Genomic DNA, 13,835 nt, shown 5'->3' on the forward strand with positions numbered 1-13,835 from the left:
CTCATTTATATCATCAAAGTTGCTTTTGATCTCGTAGTGGGTTGAAACTATTGTCATTTGAATCCGTTGTAGTATTGCGTACATTTACTTCTGAAAAGTACTTGTCTTGTCTTGGAGTATTACTCCTGCAGAACTTTGATATTCCAGGCTAGATCTTTCAGAAGAGAATATTTGGTGTGGTTTCCTGTCCCTTTTAGATAAATATGCAATATCCATTTCGTCTTCCCCATCCAATCAATCTTTCATAGTCTGTGTAATTAGCCTTATCAAGCCAGCCAATCTCAAAATCCAAACCAAGTCTTATATAGTTCTTATCTTTATTTATGGTTTTTGTAATCCAATGTGTTTCTAGTTATCAAGGTATCAGTGAAAGCAGTATTTTATAACAACTCTTCTATTCAGAGGTCAGTTATCAACATCAGATTTGCACTCCAGAATATTTAGCTCCCTTGAAACCTTCTAGTAATCTTTCCCCCTAGAAGATTAGCCAAGAGTCAAAATCTTTCTTTTTCTGCAAACAATTCTTGAGCTTAGACAACATTTGAAATTTTCTTTTTCTGCAGACATTTTTTTTAGCTTATAAATTGCTCAGTATATTTTCTTTCTTCTCAGCTTTTTTCTATTTGGCTGAAGGTTATTAAAGTTCAAGGGAACAGATTAATCTTTGTTTCTGGGCGTTTTGCCAATTTCTGAGTCAGAGTTGCTGGTGTTCTATGCTCTGATTCTCCACTAGATGTGAGTAGTTATTTTCCAACTTTTTCAAACAATAAAATTGCTGTTGTTTTATTTTTTATAAATTCATTGAAACTCTTTAGGATGTAAAATCTTAACGGTTTTGTTAATTTTCAGATTTATGCAGACTATAGTGCTATTAGTTTCATTTCAGTATATTTCTTTCCCCCTTAGAAGTTAATTCACCAGTTGTCTCTGTGGAGGGGTGGAGATTTAGTCCCCTCCCTCACTTTCGGAGGGTTTCTTGCTTAAGGGATTTTTTTTTCCAGGGATTCAGTTACAAAATAGAAGAGAGAAGATCAATATTGTCACCCAGTTTCAAGCACGCTGTTCACCATTGTTCTGGTTCGTGCTTTTGGACTTTGGCTGCTTGTAGCTTGGGCTAGACACTGATGTGCAGCTAGCCTTTCTCCTGTCAGGTTGGAGGGCTTCCCCTGGATAGAGGAGATCAACTGCCATTGTTCTGCAATCATTGGAGCACCCCTCCTTCTTTGTCGCCTCTTTTAGGGTCCTCTGGCAGGGCGAAATCAGCTGTGGGATGCAGAGCCCTGTGACCTCTTAGCTGTATTGCTATAGGGAGGAACCAGAAGTGAGAACATGTACATTTTGATTGATTGACAAGTTGGTGTCAGCTTGTAGCTGAGATTTTGTCCAAGAGAAGCTGTCCCCAATCTGGTCCTTCAGTTCTTCCAAGGGTGCACACATTGCTGCTGTACCTCTCTATTTGTTTTGCACAAACCAGTGTATTTATTACATAGCAATGACTAGCTAAGAGAGGTTTGATGCCCTAATCAAAATAAATGCCAAAGTAATTCCACAAGAGCTAAACGTAGCTTAACAACAACAGCAATAACAGCAACAATTTATTCAACTGCCTGACTCTCAACAACTCTGGGCAGCTCACAATGATTGAGGAAATTAAAATGAAATCAGTTTTAAAAAAGATAAAATGATTTTCATCTTTTTTTTAATTTTCAGAGTGTGGGAGAGCAATCCCAGGTATTCTGAAAGGAACTAAAATGATGAAATTGTACGTAGATGAATCTCAAGACAAATTCAAAGGAAAGTGCTTATTTTTTGTACGTGCTAGAAATGATGTGGCTGTGAACGTTAAGTCAATGCATGAGGTATTTTTATCTTATTTCTCATTATTACCTCTCTTCAAAAAAGCAAGATCATTAAATTTGTAAGCACAGTAATAGAAATAAGCCCCATAAATTGTAAAGAATCTTAATTCTTGGTAAGTGCATAGATATTTGGTCTGAACCATGTAAGCACCACTTTTTTGTACTTGGGCCCCATCCCCACATGGATTGCATTATGACATTGCAATACACACTTCCGCATTTGAACCCCAACCCATCCTGTAGATGCAGTGGGTGGGTGTAAGTTTACAAAGTACAAAAAGCCATAATGTGATTTGTTTGTTTTATTGTTAGTAGAGTATGTGAACAGAGCAACTGTAAGATTCTTCATAACTCAGGCAGTATGAAATACAAGGAGAAAAAATTCTTCTCATTGCAACATAAAGCTTTCTTTAATGAGAGAGTTATTATATGTATTGTAAAATGCCAAATATTGTTCCATAATAGCTTTTTGATTCTTTTCGCATCTAATAACCATAGTATTTCAATCTTCCCTGTTTAGGACATATACTATTCATCATTGGATGGAAATGAAGGTCTTTTGCTTGGCATCAAGAATATCTTGGCAACAGTTTTTCTGCCTGCTGTTCTTGCCACAAGCAGTTGGGGTGCTTTAAATCAGTCCAAGCAGGGAGAACTTGAAAAACAAAGTTTCATCGAAACATTGAACAGATATTTGGCATTTTTGGATGGTAAGATCAAATAGATCAAACAAATGGGCAAATAAGCTGAGCCTTCCATTTTACTTTTTAAAATAATTGATAACTTGATGTATTGTCTAATATCTGGTTGGGACATACTATATTCAGATTCTTATTCCTAGCCTTGCTAGCCAAAAGAACTGCTGATGTGGATAGAAAAGAACAATTTGAAGACTTGATTGGCTAATCAATAGCATATTTATTTCTGTCCCTCTTAAAATACAGGCATCTTTCTGGGAATCCATCAAAGATCATTAAAACCTTGTCTGATCATATTAAATGTATTCCCCCAAGTAGGGTTGGGAAGAACATAATACTGTAAAGTTTACATATCATAGCTCTCTAGAGTCAAATATGAAAAGTTGATTGTTTTATACTACATGAAAGGTCATCATAAGACTGACTGAAATAATGAACTGGAGTGAGCCAGTGTCATAATATGACAGAAGGAAAGCAATGAATTGTCAGAGCTTTTTAATTCAGAGAAAATTACAAGTGAGGATAACTTCCGCAAATCAAATACTGTACTTGATTTTGTGCCCTTAACCAAGAGATCAGTGTTACTCCAAAGATTGCCATTCCTAAAGATTACAGAGAGATAATCTAAAGCAATTCCCATTTGCACTACATGTACTTTCATTGTCAGTCCTACATAAATCATTTGTTCCTGTATATCACATTCCTATGGCAATCTGCTTAATAAGACAAATGCATTGTTAAAACTTCTCCAGTGAGCTCCTCCTCTGGATTTTATTTATTTATTTATTTATTTTATTAAATTTATATACCGCCCTATTCCCATAGGACTCAGGGTGGTTTACAGGGAGGGTTAAAAACAAACATACAAAAATTAAAATCAGGTTAAAAATTAATTAAATCAAGTCCCCAAAATTTTCCCTGACAACTATATGATTATTCATTTTCTTAGATTTTAGGCAAAGATGTTAAGTAGTTATATAATAATATATTAAGTGCTTAATATGCTAAGTACTTAAATGTGGGACGTGGTGGCTCAGTAGGTTAGGATGCTGAGCTTGTCGATGAGAAGGTCGGCAGTTTGGCGGGTCGAATCCTGAGTGCCGCTTAGCGGAGTGAGCGTCTGTTACTCGTCCCAGCTTCTGCCAACCTAGCAGTTCAAAAGCACGTAAAAATGCAAGTAAAAAAATAGGGACCATTACGGTGGGAAGGTAACAGCGTTCCGTGCACCTTTGGTGTCTAGTCATGCTGGCCACATGACCACGGAGACGTCCTTGGACAAGCGCTGGCTCTTCGGCTTTGAAACGGAGATGAGCACCGGCCCCTAGAGTCGGAAACGACTAGCACGCATGTGCAGGGGAACCTTTACCTTTACCTAAATGTGTGTGTTGAACCAGAGCTTTCATACTTTATGCTTTCTCCCTTTTGCTTTTTCAGTCTTTCTCCTGCCTCCCTTTACTTCCTGAGGCTGTCTCTTACTGAACTCACACATTTCCTTTTTCTCTTTTTCCTAGCCATGCATCCAGGTTAAGACCTTTCTCTTTATTTCCTTTCACTCTGAGCATTTTTATACTTTCTTGATACCTGAGCCTCATTTTTGTTTTTGAGACAGCTTCCCCCACTGCCCTGGATATCTACAATTCTGGTTTTCTTACTGACTCCACAACAACTCTCAAGAAGTCACTTTATCTCTTCTGTGATCTGTAACACTACCTATCAGGCTACTCTGAGATCCCATTTCTTCTGCTTCTGGCATCTTCCACTTGTGAAACCAGACTCTTAGTACCCAAATTAGCTTCCTAGATTCTGGCAAGCTATGATCTATATGCTTTTGTATCTTTGAAGTAGGATTCTTTTTTTTTCATCTTTTCATTGATAATATTGGCGAGGTATAGCACCATTTAAAAATGTGCAAAGACTTGAGAAAGGGACATCTTGCATGGTTTTCCCTAGAATGCAAACTATTGTAATGAAACAGCACAGTAAACAAATGGTAGAATCTGAGAAAATGTTCTTTCCCATTATACATAGGTGCTAGAGTGAGCATCCAGGGAACTGTTCAACTGAAAAAAATAGATAACATTGACTTTTCCAAATTCCAGTCTTTTGAGGAAGTGACAGCAGCAGCTGCCAATCCTGATATTATACATCAATTGGAGGATGCACTTATGATATGGTACAAGCAAATTGAGCAAGTAAGCATCTTCTGGTACTTTAGCTAAGCAGAGGGAAGCATAGTTAGAAAAAAGAGCCATGAAGAGGTCATTTCTGAGGCATCATAGATGGAAACTAATAAAGAAGAGAAGTAACCAGGAATTAAGGAGAAACTTCCTAACCAGTGGAACAGTTTGCCTCCAGAAGTTATGGGTGCTTCATCACTGGAGGTTTTTAAGAAGAGACAGGACAGCCACTTGTCTGAAATGGTATAGGGTCTCCTGCTTGAGCAGGGGGTTGGACTAGAAGACCTCCAAGATCCTTTCCAGCTCTATCCTGATTGATTGATCTTTTTCAGCACAGAACTGTTCCTACTGTGCTGACCAATCACATTATAAATTATGGGCACGCCTTGACAATTCCAAGTAGGCAAAACTGGTTTATGACAACATTCCAAACATGCATTTTAAAGCAATTTGTTTCTAGACTAACCAGGTATTTGCTTGTGTTGCGATTTTATCCTGAACGTTTAGGAAGGTTCCCTTTGTTCAGGATAAGCTATTGTTTCAGATCAAAATGGTTTGGTGCCACATTTGTTCTTGGAACAGTGATAAAGGTCAATAGCCTAAATGATATGCAACTGTATTTCAGCAAATCAAATATTATTGTAGCTGATAGTTAAGTATTAATCGAAGATAGCAGCCTAAGATAATGAGGGGCTAATTTGGGGTATCTTTAAAGATAGCAGACTATTAGCTCTGATGAAGATAATGGTCATGATGACAATGACATCAATGGTGGTGGTGATTAGTAAGGAACAGATGCACTTGTAAGATTTCCAAAACACTTTTGCACTCTGCAGCTTAAGTTGCAAGATGAAGGCAGTGGTTTCTGTGCTGGAGGCAAAGAGATCAGGGTGATGCAAACAGCATAACAAAGCAAGCCCTGCCCCTTGTCTACATGCAGTGCAACATTGTGCATTGGCTGAAAGGAATGCAACTTGGAGGATGGTACTGTATGCCAGCCCTCATTCTTCTGAGGAAAGCAGGGAGGACCTGCAGACCCCATTGGAAGAATGGAACAAAATGTCATGTGACAGTCCTGAATGTGACATAGCAACGCTGACATGATAACTATCTTGTACAAATTTAACATTGGCAGGTTTTGATTGAGAGTGAACAGATGAGAAAGGAAGCTGATGACTCAGGTCCACTTACCGAATTAGAGCACTGGAAACGAATGTCTGCCAAATTTAATTTTATTATTGAGCAGATTAAAGGACAACCTTGCAAATCTGTCATAAATGTTCTCAACGTTTCACGTTCCAAAATTATAAAGGTAATTTTTAGTTGTTGGGTTGTTGGTTTTTTTTTAAAAAAAATGAGGTTTTAATGATTTATACAGTCTGTTTCAATATATCCCCAATACTTTTTAAGATAATATAAACTCCATGAAAATCTGTGGTAAAAGGCAATGCCTAACCAACCTTGGCTGATCTCAACAAGTTAAAACAAGTTGGATCTGCCTTGAACTTGGATGGGAAGCTACTAGAAAGTCACACTAGGCTACCTTGGGAAGTAAAAAGAACAAATGCACAATTAAAAAGCATGTTCATATTTCTGCCAGGAAAATTACATGCAGTCATCAGGTATTAAGCTTGTACCTCTTTAATTTCATGAACACCTTATCATATGTTTGGAGGATTACACTTTTTCCATTTGGTTTAATTAATTCAGAACTAAAATTCTACATCTGCCTGGTGTAGCTCTAATTGCTAACGTGCACATATTAGAATTGAGACAGTCTCATAAGCTTACATTTAAGAGGAAGTAAGTATGTCTTTGCTTTAATTTAATCAATTAAAATGCTTATATCAGTCCAATAGTAGGACATAGTAATTATGATCCAGATCAGGGGTGTCAAACTCGCAACATCACGTGACGTGTCGTGACGTATCGTGACTTTGCCGGCAATGGGGTGGGCGCGGTTTCGGCATGACACATCCGGCCCACGGGCCGGCAGTTGTGACACCCCTGATCCAGATATAAGGACCAAGCAGGTAAGGAGGAAATATGATTCTTACATTAAAGTTATTTTGTAAGTTAAGGACAGAGGGCAGTACTTTCAAGGCTAAATAAAGAAAATATGGGAGGAAGAGATCCAAAGCTGGGCCCTCAAATACATAGAGTGCAAGACTGAGTGGCTGCTAGTTGAATAGCTTGTAATTCTCCACAATAAAGCTACTTAATCTGTCTGCTTGGAAATGTGGAGGAGGGAGAGTTAAATGGACGTAGTATTTGGTACAAAGCCTCAACTCTTCAAAAGTTGGGGTTAAATTCATTGCCTTGTGGTCTCTGTGTGTGTGTGCTAGTGCTTAGATGTAACACAGCTATTTATCTTAAGGGCTAGAACTGCATTTGACGGCAATATGATTTGGTTAACTTTGATATTACTGCCATTATATGGGGCAATTGATTTATTCTAATTTAACATTCAGAAAATTGAGGCTAATTTACAGCAATTTTACTCAGACATGGGTATTAATGTTTTTGGGAAATCCCAAGTCCAACTTTTGATGGCTGAATTAAAACAGCTTTTAGAGCCTAGAGGTTTGGAGAGACAGCCAATGGGTTGCCACTGCTCTCAGCAGACAATAATATAAGCAGATGCCCTTCCATTTTTTTTATCCCATTTCTACAATACTTGAATTAGCTGCACAGTACTGCATGAGTGCATTGTAATACCACTTCCCCAGTATGGAAGTGCTCCCCTTCAATCTACATAAGTGCATTAGTGGAGCATGGCAATGTCCTAATATATTGTTATGCTGCCTTAGCACTCAGAACAACTTGCAAGTCAGCAAGTCTGTCATGGCACCTACCTAATGCCTCACCCCTGATATAGACCTGACCCTGGTGGCCTACAGGAAAAATACTAAAACTTTTCCCCAAGGTACTAGTGTCAGTATGTGTATAGAACTGACCTGGGATGACTGAACGGAAGATGTAAGTTTTGTGGGGCTTCACCTTTGTTTATGGTTTTAAAAGTTTTCATACTGCTCTCTGTCTTTTCTGCTAGATGGGAAGCAATATAAATTTATTTAATAAGTAAACAATATAGTCTTGCTGCATATACAGTATAAACCCTAGTCTCACAGTGAGTGCAGTCATTGGTGGTAAAATTAAACCGTTTTCTTTAAATAATTTATTAATAAAATGTAGTTATCAAGAATTTGAATCTGTAGGCTTTTAAACATACCGTATTTATTTATTCATGTATTTATTTATTTATTCCAAGTATAGCTAGAATTAATAACATTTCTACTACATGAATTCTGCACATTTTATTTCAGTGTTTTAAAAGTTCAACATTTTGTTTTTACTTTAGCTGTGGCGAGAACTGGATGCCAGAATTACAGATACAGCCAATGAATCCAAGGATAATGTTAGATATTTATACACACTTGAAAAAGTTTGTCAGCCACTCTATAATTATGACTTAGTGAGTAAATTTTGAAGAAGTCTGCATACAGTTTTGTGTATATTGTGTACTTATATTTTCTATTAAAGTATATGCAATAAAATAAATGGCTTTAAAATGTATATCATAAGCAGAAGATTCTAAATCTAACTATATTCTATATATGGTGCAGTGGTATTCTTGTGTCTTAAAATACCTGACTTTTATGGACAATTATTAATTAATGGCTATTAATTAATGATGTAAGTCATAGATTTAAATTAATTGTCAAGACAGGGTTGTAGATAGGAATCTAAGATTAGAAAGAAATAATCTATTCATATGAAATACAGCAGAAGATATTTGATAGAAAATAATTTATGTTACTTCTTAATAAGTTATGTTTTATTACTTTTATGGGTCTATTGTAAATTGTCTTAATCATTCTTGGAATAGAAAAGTGATTCCAAAATGAAGAATTACTTTTTTAAAAAACTGCTTGTTGGGTGCAAAGAAAATGGGGGGAGGAACCACACCCAGAAATTTGCCTTTTAAGTGCAACGAACAAACTCTTCACTCATTTTAGGCATTAGGAATTTAGATTTCTTCTGAAAACAGCCGTATCCCTCTTGCACTCATTGTCAGTCCCACCTGGTAGTTTAAAGTATGCCATCTTTCACTCTGAATTTTATAAAATATTTTTCTTAGGTTTCCATGGCCCACGGAATACAGAATTTGATTAATGCTATAAGAATGATTCATAGTGTTTCCAGATATTATAATACTTCTGAAAAAATGACATCTCTCTTTATCAAAGTAAGTGCTTTTAATTAGTGAACTGGAGAGTGCTCTGATAGGAATTGTTGTGCAGAGGTCTCCTTGTGCTACCAAGAAGTTGCACAGAGAAGGAAGGGTATTGAGAGCAGTAAAAGATCACAGTAACCACAAGATACACTGAGTCTTCTTACCGGTCCAGAGGTCAATACACAGTTGTACAGGTTTATCACAGTAGTAAACCAACAGTACAGCAAAACAGAGCAAAAACAGTAATAGTAGAGAGCAGTGAATTCAGAGAGAGAGAAGCTACGTTCCTAGCTCCCTCTTATGGCCATGAGAACACTTACACACCCATTGGCCAATTAACATCTTAAAGTCACAACATCATGGTTTATATATTTTCAACCCAATATGTAGGCTATCATCATATGCCTAACGTGCTCTGTACATAAATGTGCAAGCCTCAGTGTTGACTATTGTTTTCTGATGTATACACTATATTTTAATGTTTTACATCTGCTGGTAAGCGGGCTTTCTAACCAAATGGTCATGCCCCCATCTAACTAACAGAAATGACCTTGGTTCCCACAGGACAGTAAAATGTTTAAGCTAGTAGAAATCCTCCACACCCCTCCCATTTTTGTGGCAACCTAGAGCGAGCAAAATGGCTGCAGCCAGGTTCATTGTAGAGTTGACACTATATGAATTGATCAATAGCTTCTAACATTCTTAAACTGAAAAGCTAAACTATAGAAGGGATGGCTGGCAAATATCTTCTGATAAGAGAAAGTTTGTTAGCGCTAATTGGCATCTGATTTGCCTCTTCATGAATGCCAAAAAACCTTTTTCCTCATTAACATCTTAAATTTTACACCCTTCTGATGTCAGACCTCATTTAAATGGACATACATGTAACCTGTTTGACTACATGTAACTAATTTCCTGTGCAAAAGGGAGGTTACTTTGATCTTGTCCAATCAACTTTCCTCCTGCATTTTCTTTGATGTGTTAGCTATAAAATGGAATGCAAGCTAAGGATTTGGGTTCCCTCTTTGAATGAGAAGAATGCTTTTTATCAGAATAAAATAAACTGAATAAAATGATCCTCTTGTCTCGGTTTGTCTCATTGGACAATATGCATACTGAGGCATGAGCCTAAAAGCCATATTTGGCCTTCAGCACTCAGCTATTTCTCAAAACTACAGATATAATCAGCAGCCCCAAATGGTTGGAGATCCCTAATTTCACATGTGTGTTCACAGAGTATATTTAGTTGTGGAACAATTAAATGCAAGGAAGATGTGGTGTCACAGTACAGAACATGCATCTTTGTTTAATGTCATCAAAGGTGGAATCTAGTTCAGATGTAAGCGTATAAGTATGACTTTTAAAGCTTTCAAGGACCCTCTTTTCTTTAGGATTCATATCATAAAATAATCTTTAAAGATGTGATTTTACTGTAAATTATCTAGTTTTTGTGATAATCTCAGGCATAACACAGTGGTTTAAGAATTGTGTTAGATTGTAGTCTGATGCAAGCTTGTTTTCATTATAGTATCTTGAAAGAAAAGAGAAAAAAAAGCAAAAAAGGCATACAATACCAAGGCACTTGTAGGAATAGTATCTTTTAAATTCTGAATTGTTTCTCCCCGCTCCAAGAACTGACAATTAGATTCCTTTTGGTTTGTCATTAGATGAGCAGTTGCTGTGAAACTTCAGGCGTTCATTTTTTACTATTAATGGGAGAGCATATCTAAATAACTAGCTGTATACAAGGTTGTGGAAATGTTCAAAATGCTGAACTTTGATGTAAAAGACAATGTATGTTTTTTTTTCTTTTTTAAATATACAATAGGTTACAAATCAGATGGTCACAGCATGTAAAGCATATATCACTGATGGAGGATTTAGCCGTGTATGGGAACAGGATACTCCAACAGTAATTCAGAAAATTAAGGTATGTTTGTAATGCCTTATATATTTTCTATGGTATTGTTTCTGCTCCCTACTGAATCTCTATAATGGGATTGTTATGATGTATAACTGCTATAAAACAAGATTTTGGTTTTCATGTTAGCTAACTTATCATGAACTCTCATTAGTGTTATTAGCAAAATTCATACAAAGTCATAATTTACCCGATTGTTTATTAAAAAAACAATTCCAATGTGGAGCTTTCTGCTTAATTAGGTCTCTGGAGATTTACCCCAGCATTGCACCGCATAGTCTTTATGCTTGAAAAGTAAAAGAAATCAATTTTGAATTATTAGAAAATAGTGAGCATCTTGTCAATATTTTCCCTTAATTAGCAAGAAATTATTAGCAATAAGTATAGGAACCTTATTATGTAGGCTAAAAAAATTATCTTCAAAAGCTTCTGCTTGCTCCTATGATCTAAAACAGATTTAGATTTCTTCATATTTCAGTTAACAGCATTAAACCATGCAACATATTAATTATGAAGATACAGATCGAAAATCGAGTTCTAATTGGAAAAGTTCTTTGTAAAAGTTATATAAATGGTCGGCTTTTTTCCTACAGTAAATTATATGTATGCATTTGTTGTTTGTTGTTGTTAGTTGCGAAGTTGTGTCCGACCCATCGCGACCCATGGACAATGTTCCTCCAGGCCTTCCTGTCCTCTACCATCTTCTGGAGTCCATTTAGGCTCACGCCTACTGCTTCAGTGACTCCATCCAGCCACCTCATTCTCTGTCGTCCCCTTCTTCTCTTGCCCTCAACCTTTCCCAGCATTAGGCTCTTCTCCAGTGAGTCCTTCCTTCTCATTAGGTGCCCAAAGTATTTGAGTTTCAACTTCAGGATCTGGCCTTCTAAAGAGCAGTCAGGGTTGATCTCCTCTAGGACTGATCGGTTTGATCGCCTTGCAATCCAAGGGATTCGCAGGAGTCTTCTCTAGCACCATAGTTCAAAGGCTTCAATTCTTTGGCGCTCAGCCTTTCTTATGGTCCAACTTTCACAGTCATACATTGCAACTGGGAAGACCATAGCCTTGACTATACACACTTTTGTTGGCAGGGTGATGTCCCTGCTTTTTAGTGTGCTGTCTAGGTTTGCCATGGTTTTCCTCCCAAGGAGCAAGCGTCTTTTAATTTCTTGGCTGCAGTCCCCATCTGCGGTGATCTTGGAGCTCAGGAAAATAAAATCTGTCACTACCTCCATTTCTTCCCCATCTATTTGCCAGGAATTGAGAGGGCTGGATGCCATGATCTAGGCTTTCTTAATGTTTAGTTTCAACCCAACTTTTGCACTCTCCTTCTTCACTTGCAACAAGAGGCTCTTTAGTTCCTCTTCACTTTCTGCCATTAGAGTGGTATCATCTGCATATCTTAGGTTGTTGATATTTCTCCCGGCAATCTTAATTCCAACTTTTGATTCATCTAGCTCTGCCTTTCTCATGATGTGCTCTGCATATAAGTTAAACAGGCAGGGTGACAGTATACAGCCTTGCCAGATTCCTTTCCCAATTTTGAACCAGTCAGCGGTTCCGTGTCCAGTTCTCACTGTTGCTTCTTGACCCGTATATAGGTTTCTCAAGAGACAAATAAGATGGTCTGGTACTCCCATCTCTTTAAGAACTTGCCACAGTTTGTTGTGATCCACACAATCAAAGGCTTTAGCATAGTCAATGAAGTAGAAGTAGATATTTTTCTGGAACTCTCTAGCTTTCTCCATGATCCAGCATATGTTGGCAATTTGATCTCTAGTTTCTCTGCCTCTTCGAAATCCTGCCTGTACTTCTGGTAGTTCTCGATCCACATACTGCTAGAGTCTAGCTTGTAGGATTTTAAGCATAACTTTACTAGCATGTGAAATGTGTGCAATGGTGCGATAGTTCAAACATTCTTTGGCACTGCCTTTCTTTGGAATTGGAATGTAAACTTATCTTTTCCAATCCTGTGTCCACTGTTGAGTTTTCCAAATTTGCTGGCAAATTGAGTGTAGCACTTTTACTGCATTGTCTTTTAAGATTTTGAATAGCTCAGCTGGCATACTGTCACCTCCACTAGCTTTGTTGTTGCTCAGCTTTCCTAAGGCCCATTTCACGTCACATTCTAGGATGTCTGGCTCGAGGTCAGTGCCCACCTCATCGTGGTTATCAGGGACATTAAGCTCATTCTTGTATAGTTCTTCTGTATAATTTTGCCACCTCTTCTTAATCTCTTCTGCCTCTGTTAGGTCCCTGCCATTTTGGTCCTTTATCATGCCCATTTTTGCATGAAATGTTCCCTTCGTCTCTCCACTTTTCTTGAAGAGATCTCTGGTCCTCCCTATTCTATTGTTTTCTTCTATATCTTTGCACTGTTCATTTAAGAAGGCATTCCTGTCTCTTCTAGCTATTCTCTGGAATTCTGCATTCAATTGGGTGTATCTTTCTTTTTCTCCCTTGCCTTTCGCTTCCCTCCTGTCCTCATCTATTTGCAAAGCTTCCTCAGACAGCCATTTTGCTTTCTTGTATTTCTTTTTCTTTGGGATGGTTTTAGTTGCTACTTCTTGTACAATGTTGTGAACCTCTGTCCATAGTTGTTTAGGCACTCTGTCTACCAGATCTAATTCCTTAAATCTATTTGTCACCTCTACTGTATATTCAACAGGGATATGATTTAATTCATACCTGAATGGCCTAGTGCCTTGATTCATGAATCTTACATTCCAGGTTCCTATGGAGAAAAAATCTTTACAGCATCGGACTTTCCTTTCACCACCAGATACATCCACAGCTGAGCGTCCTTTCAGCTTTGGCCCAGTCGCTTCATTCTTTCTGGCGCTACTAGTACTAGCCCTCTGCTCTTCCCCAGTAGCATATTGGACGCTTTCCGACCTGAGGGGCTCATCTTCCAATGTCATATCTTTTTTCCTTTTGGTACTGTCC

The 13,835-nt window shown here is 37.6% G+C and overlaps 1 protein-coding gene across 1 annotated transcript in view; it reads left to right on the forward strand.

Moving 5' to 3' along the window:
• Positions 1 to 1,736: 1,736 nt before the first annotated feature.
• DNAH8 (dynein axonemal heavy chain 8) overlaps positions 1,737 to 13,835 on the forward strand; it is a 134,675-nt gene continuing 122,576 nt past the window's right edge. Inside the window, exons 1-7 of the mRNA XM_083349336.1 lie at positions 1,737 to 1,859; positions 2,380 to 2,569; positions 4,586 to 4,749; positions 5,870 to 6,046; positions 8,096 to 8,209; positions 8,876 to 8,983; positions 10,800 to 10,901. Coding sequence (XP_083205462.1) covers positions 1,752 to 1,859; positions 2,380 to 2,569; positions 4,586 to 4,749; positions 5,870 to 6,046; positions 8,096 to 8,209; positions 8,876 to 8,983; positions 10,800 to 10,901 — 963 coding nt within the window. The 5' untranslated portion in view covers positions 1,737 to 1,751. The remainder of the gene's footprint in view (positions 1,860 to 2,379; positions 2,570 to 4,585; positions 4,750 to 5,869; positions 6,047 to 8,095; positions 8,210 to 8,875; positions 8,984 to 10,799; positions 10,902 to 13,835) is intronic.

This window comes from Vipera ursinii, assembly GCF_947247035.1.
Source record: "Vipera ursinii genome assembly, chromosome: 1".
Lineage (NCBI taxonomy): Eukaryota > Metazoa > Chordata > Lepidosauria > Squamata > Viperidae > Vipera > Vipera ursinii.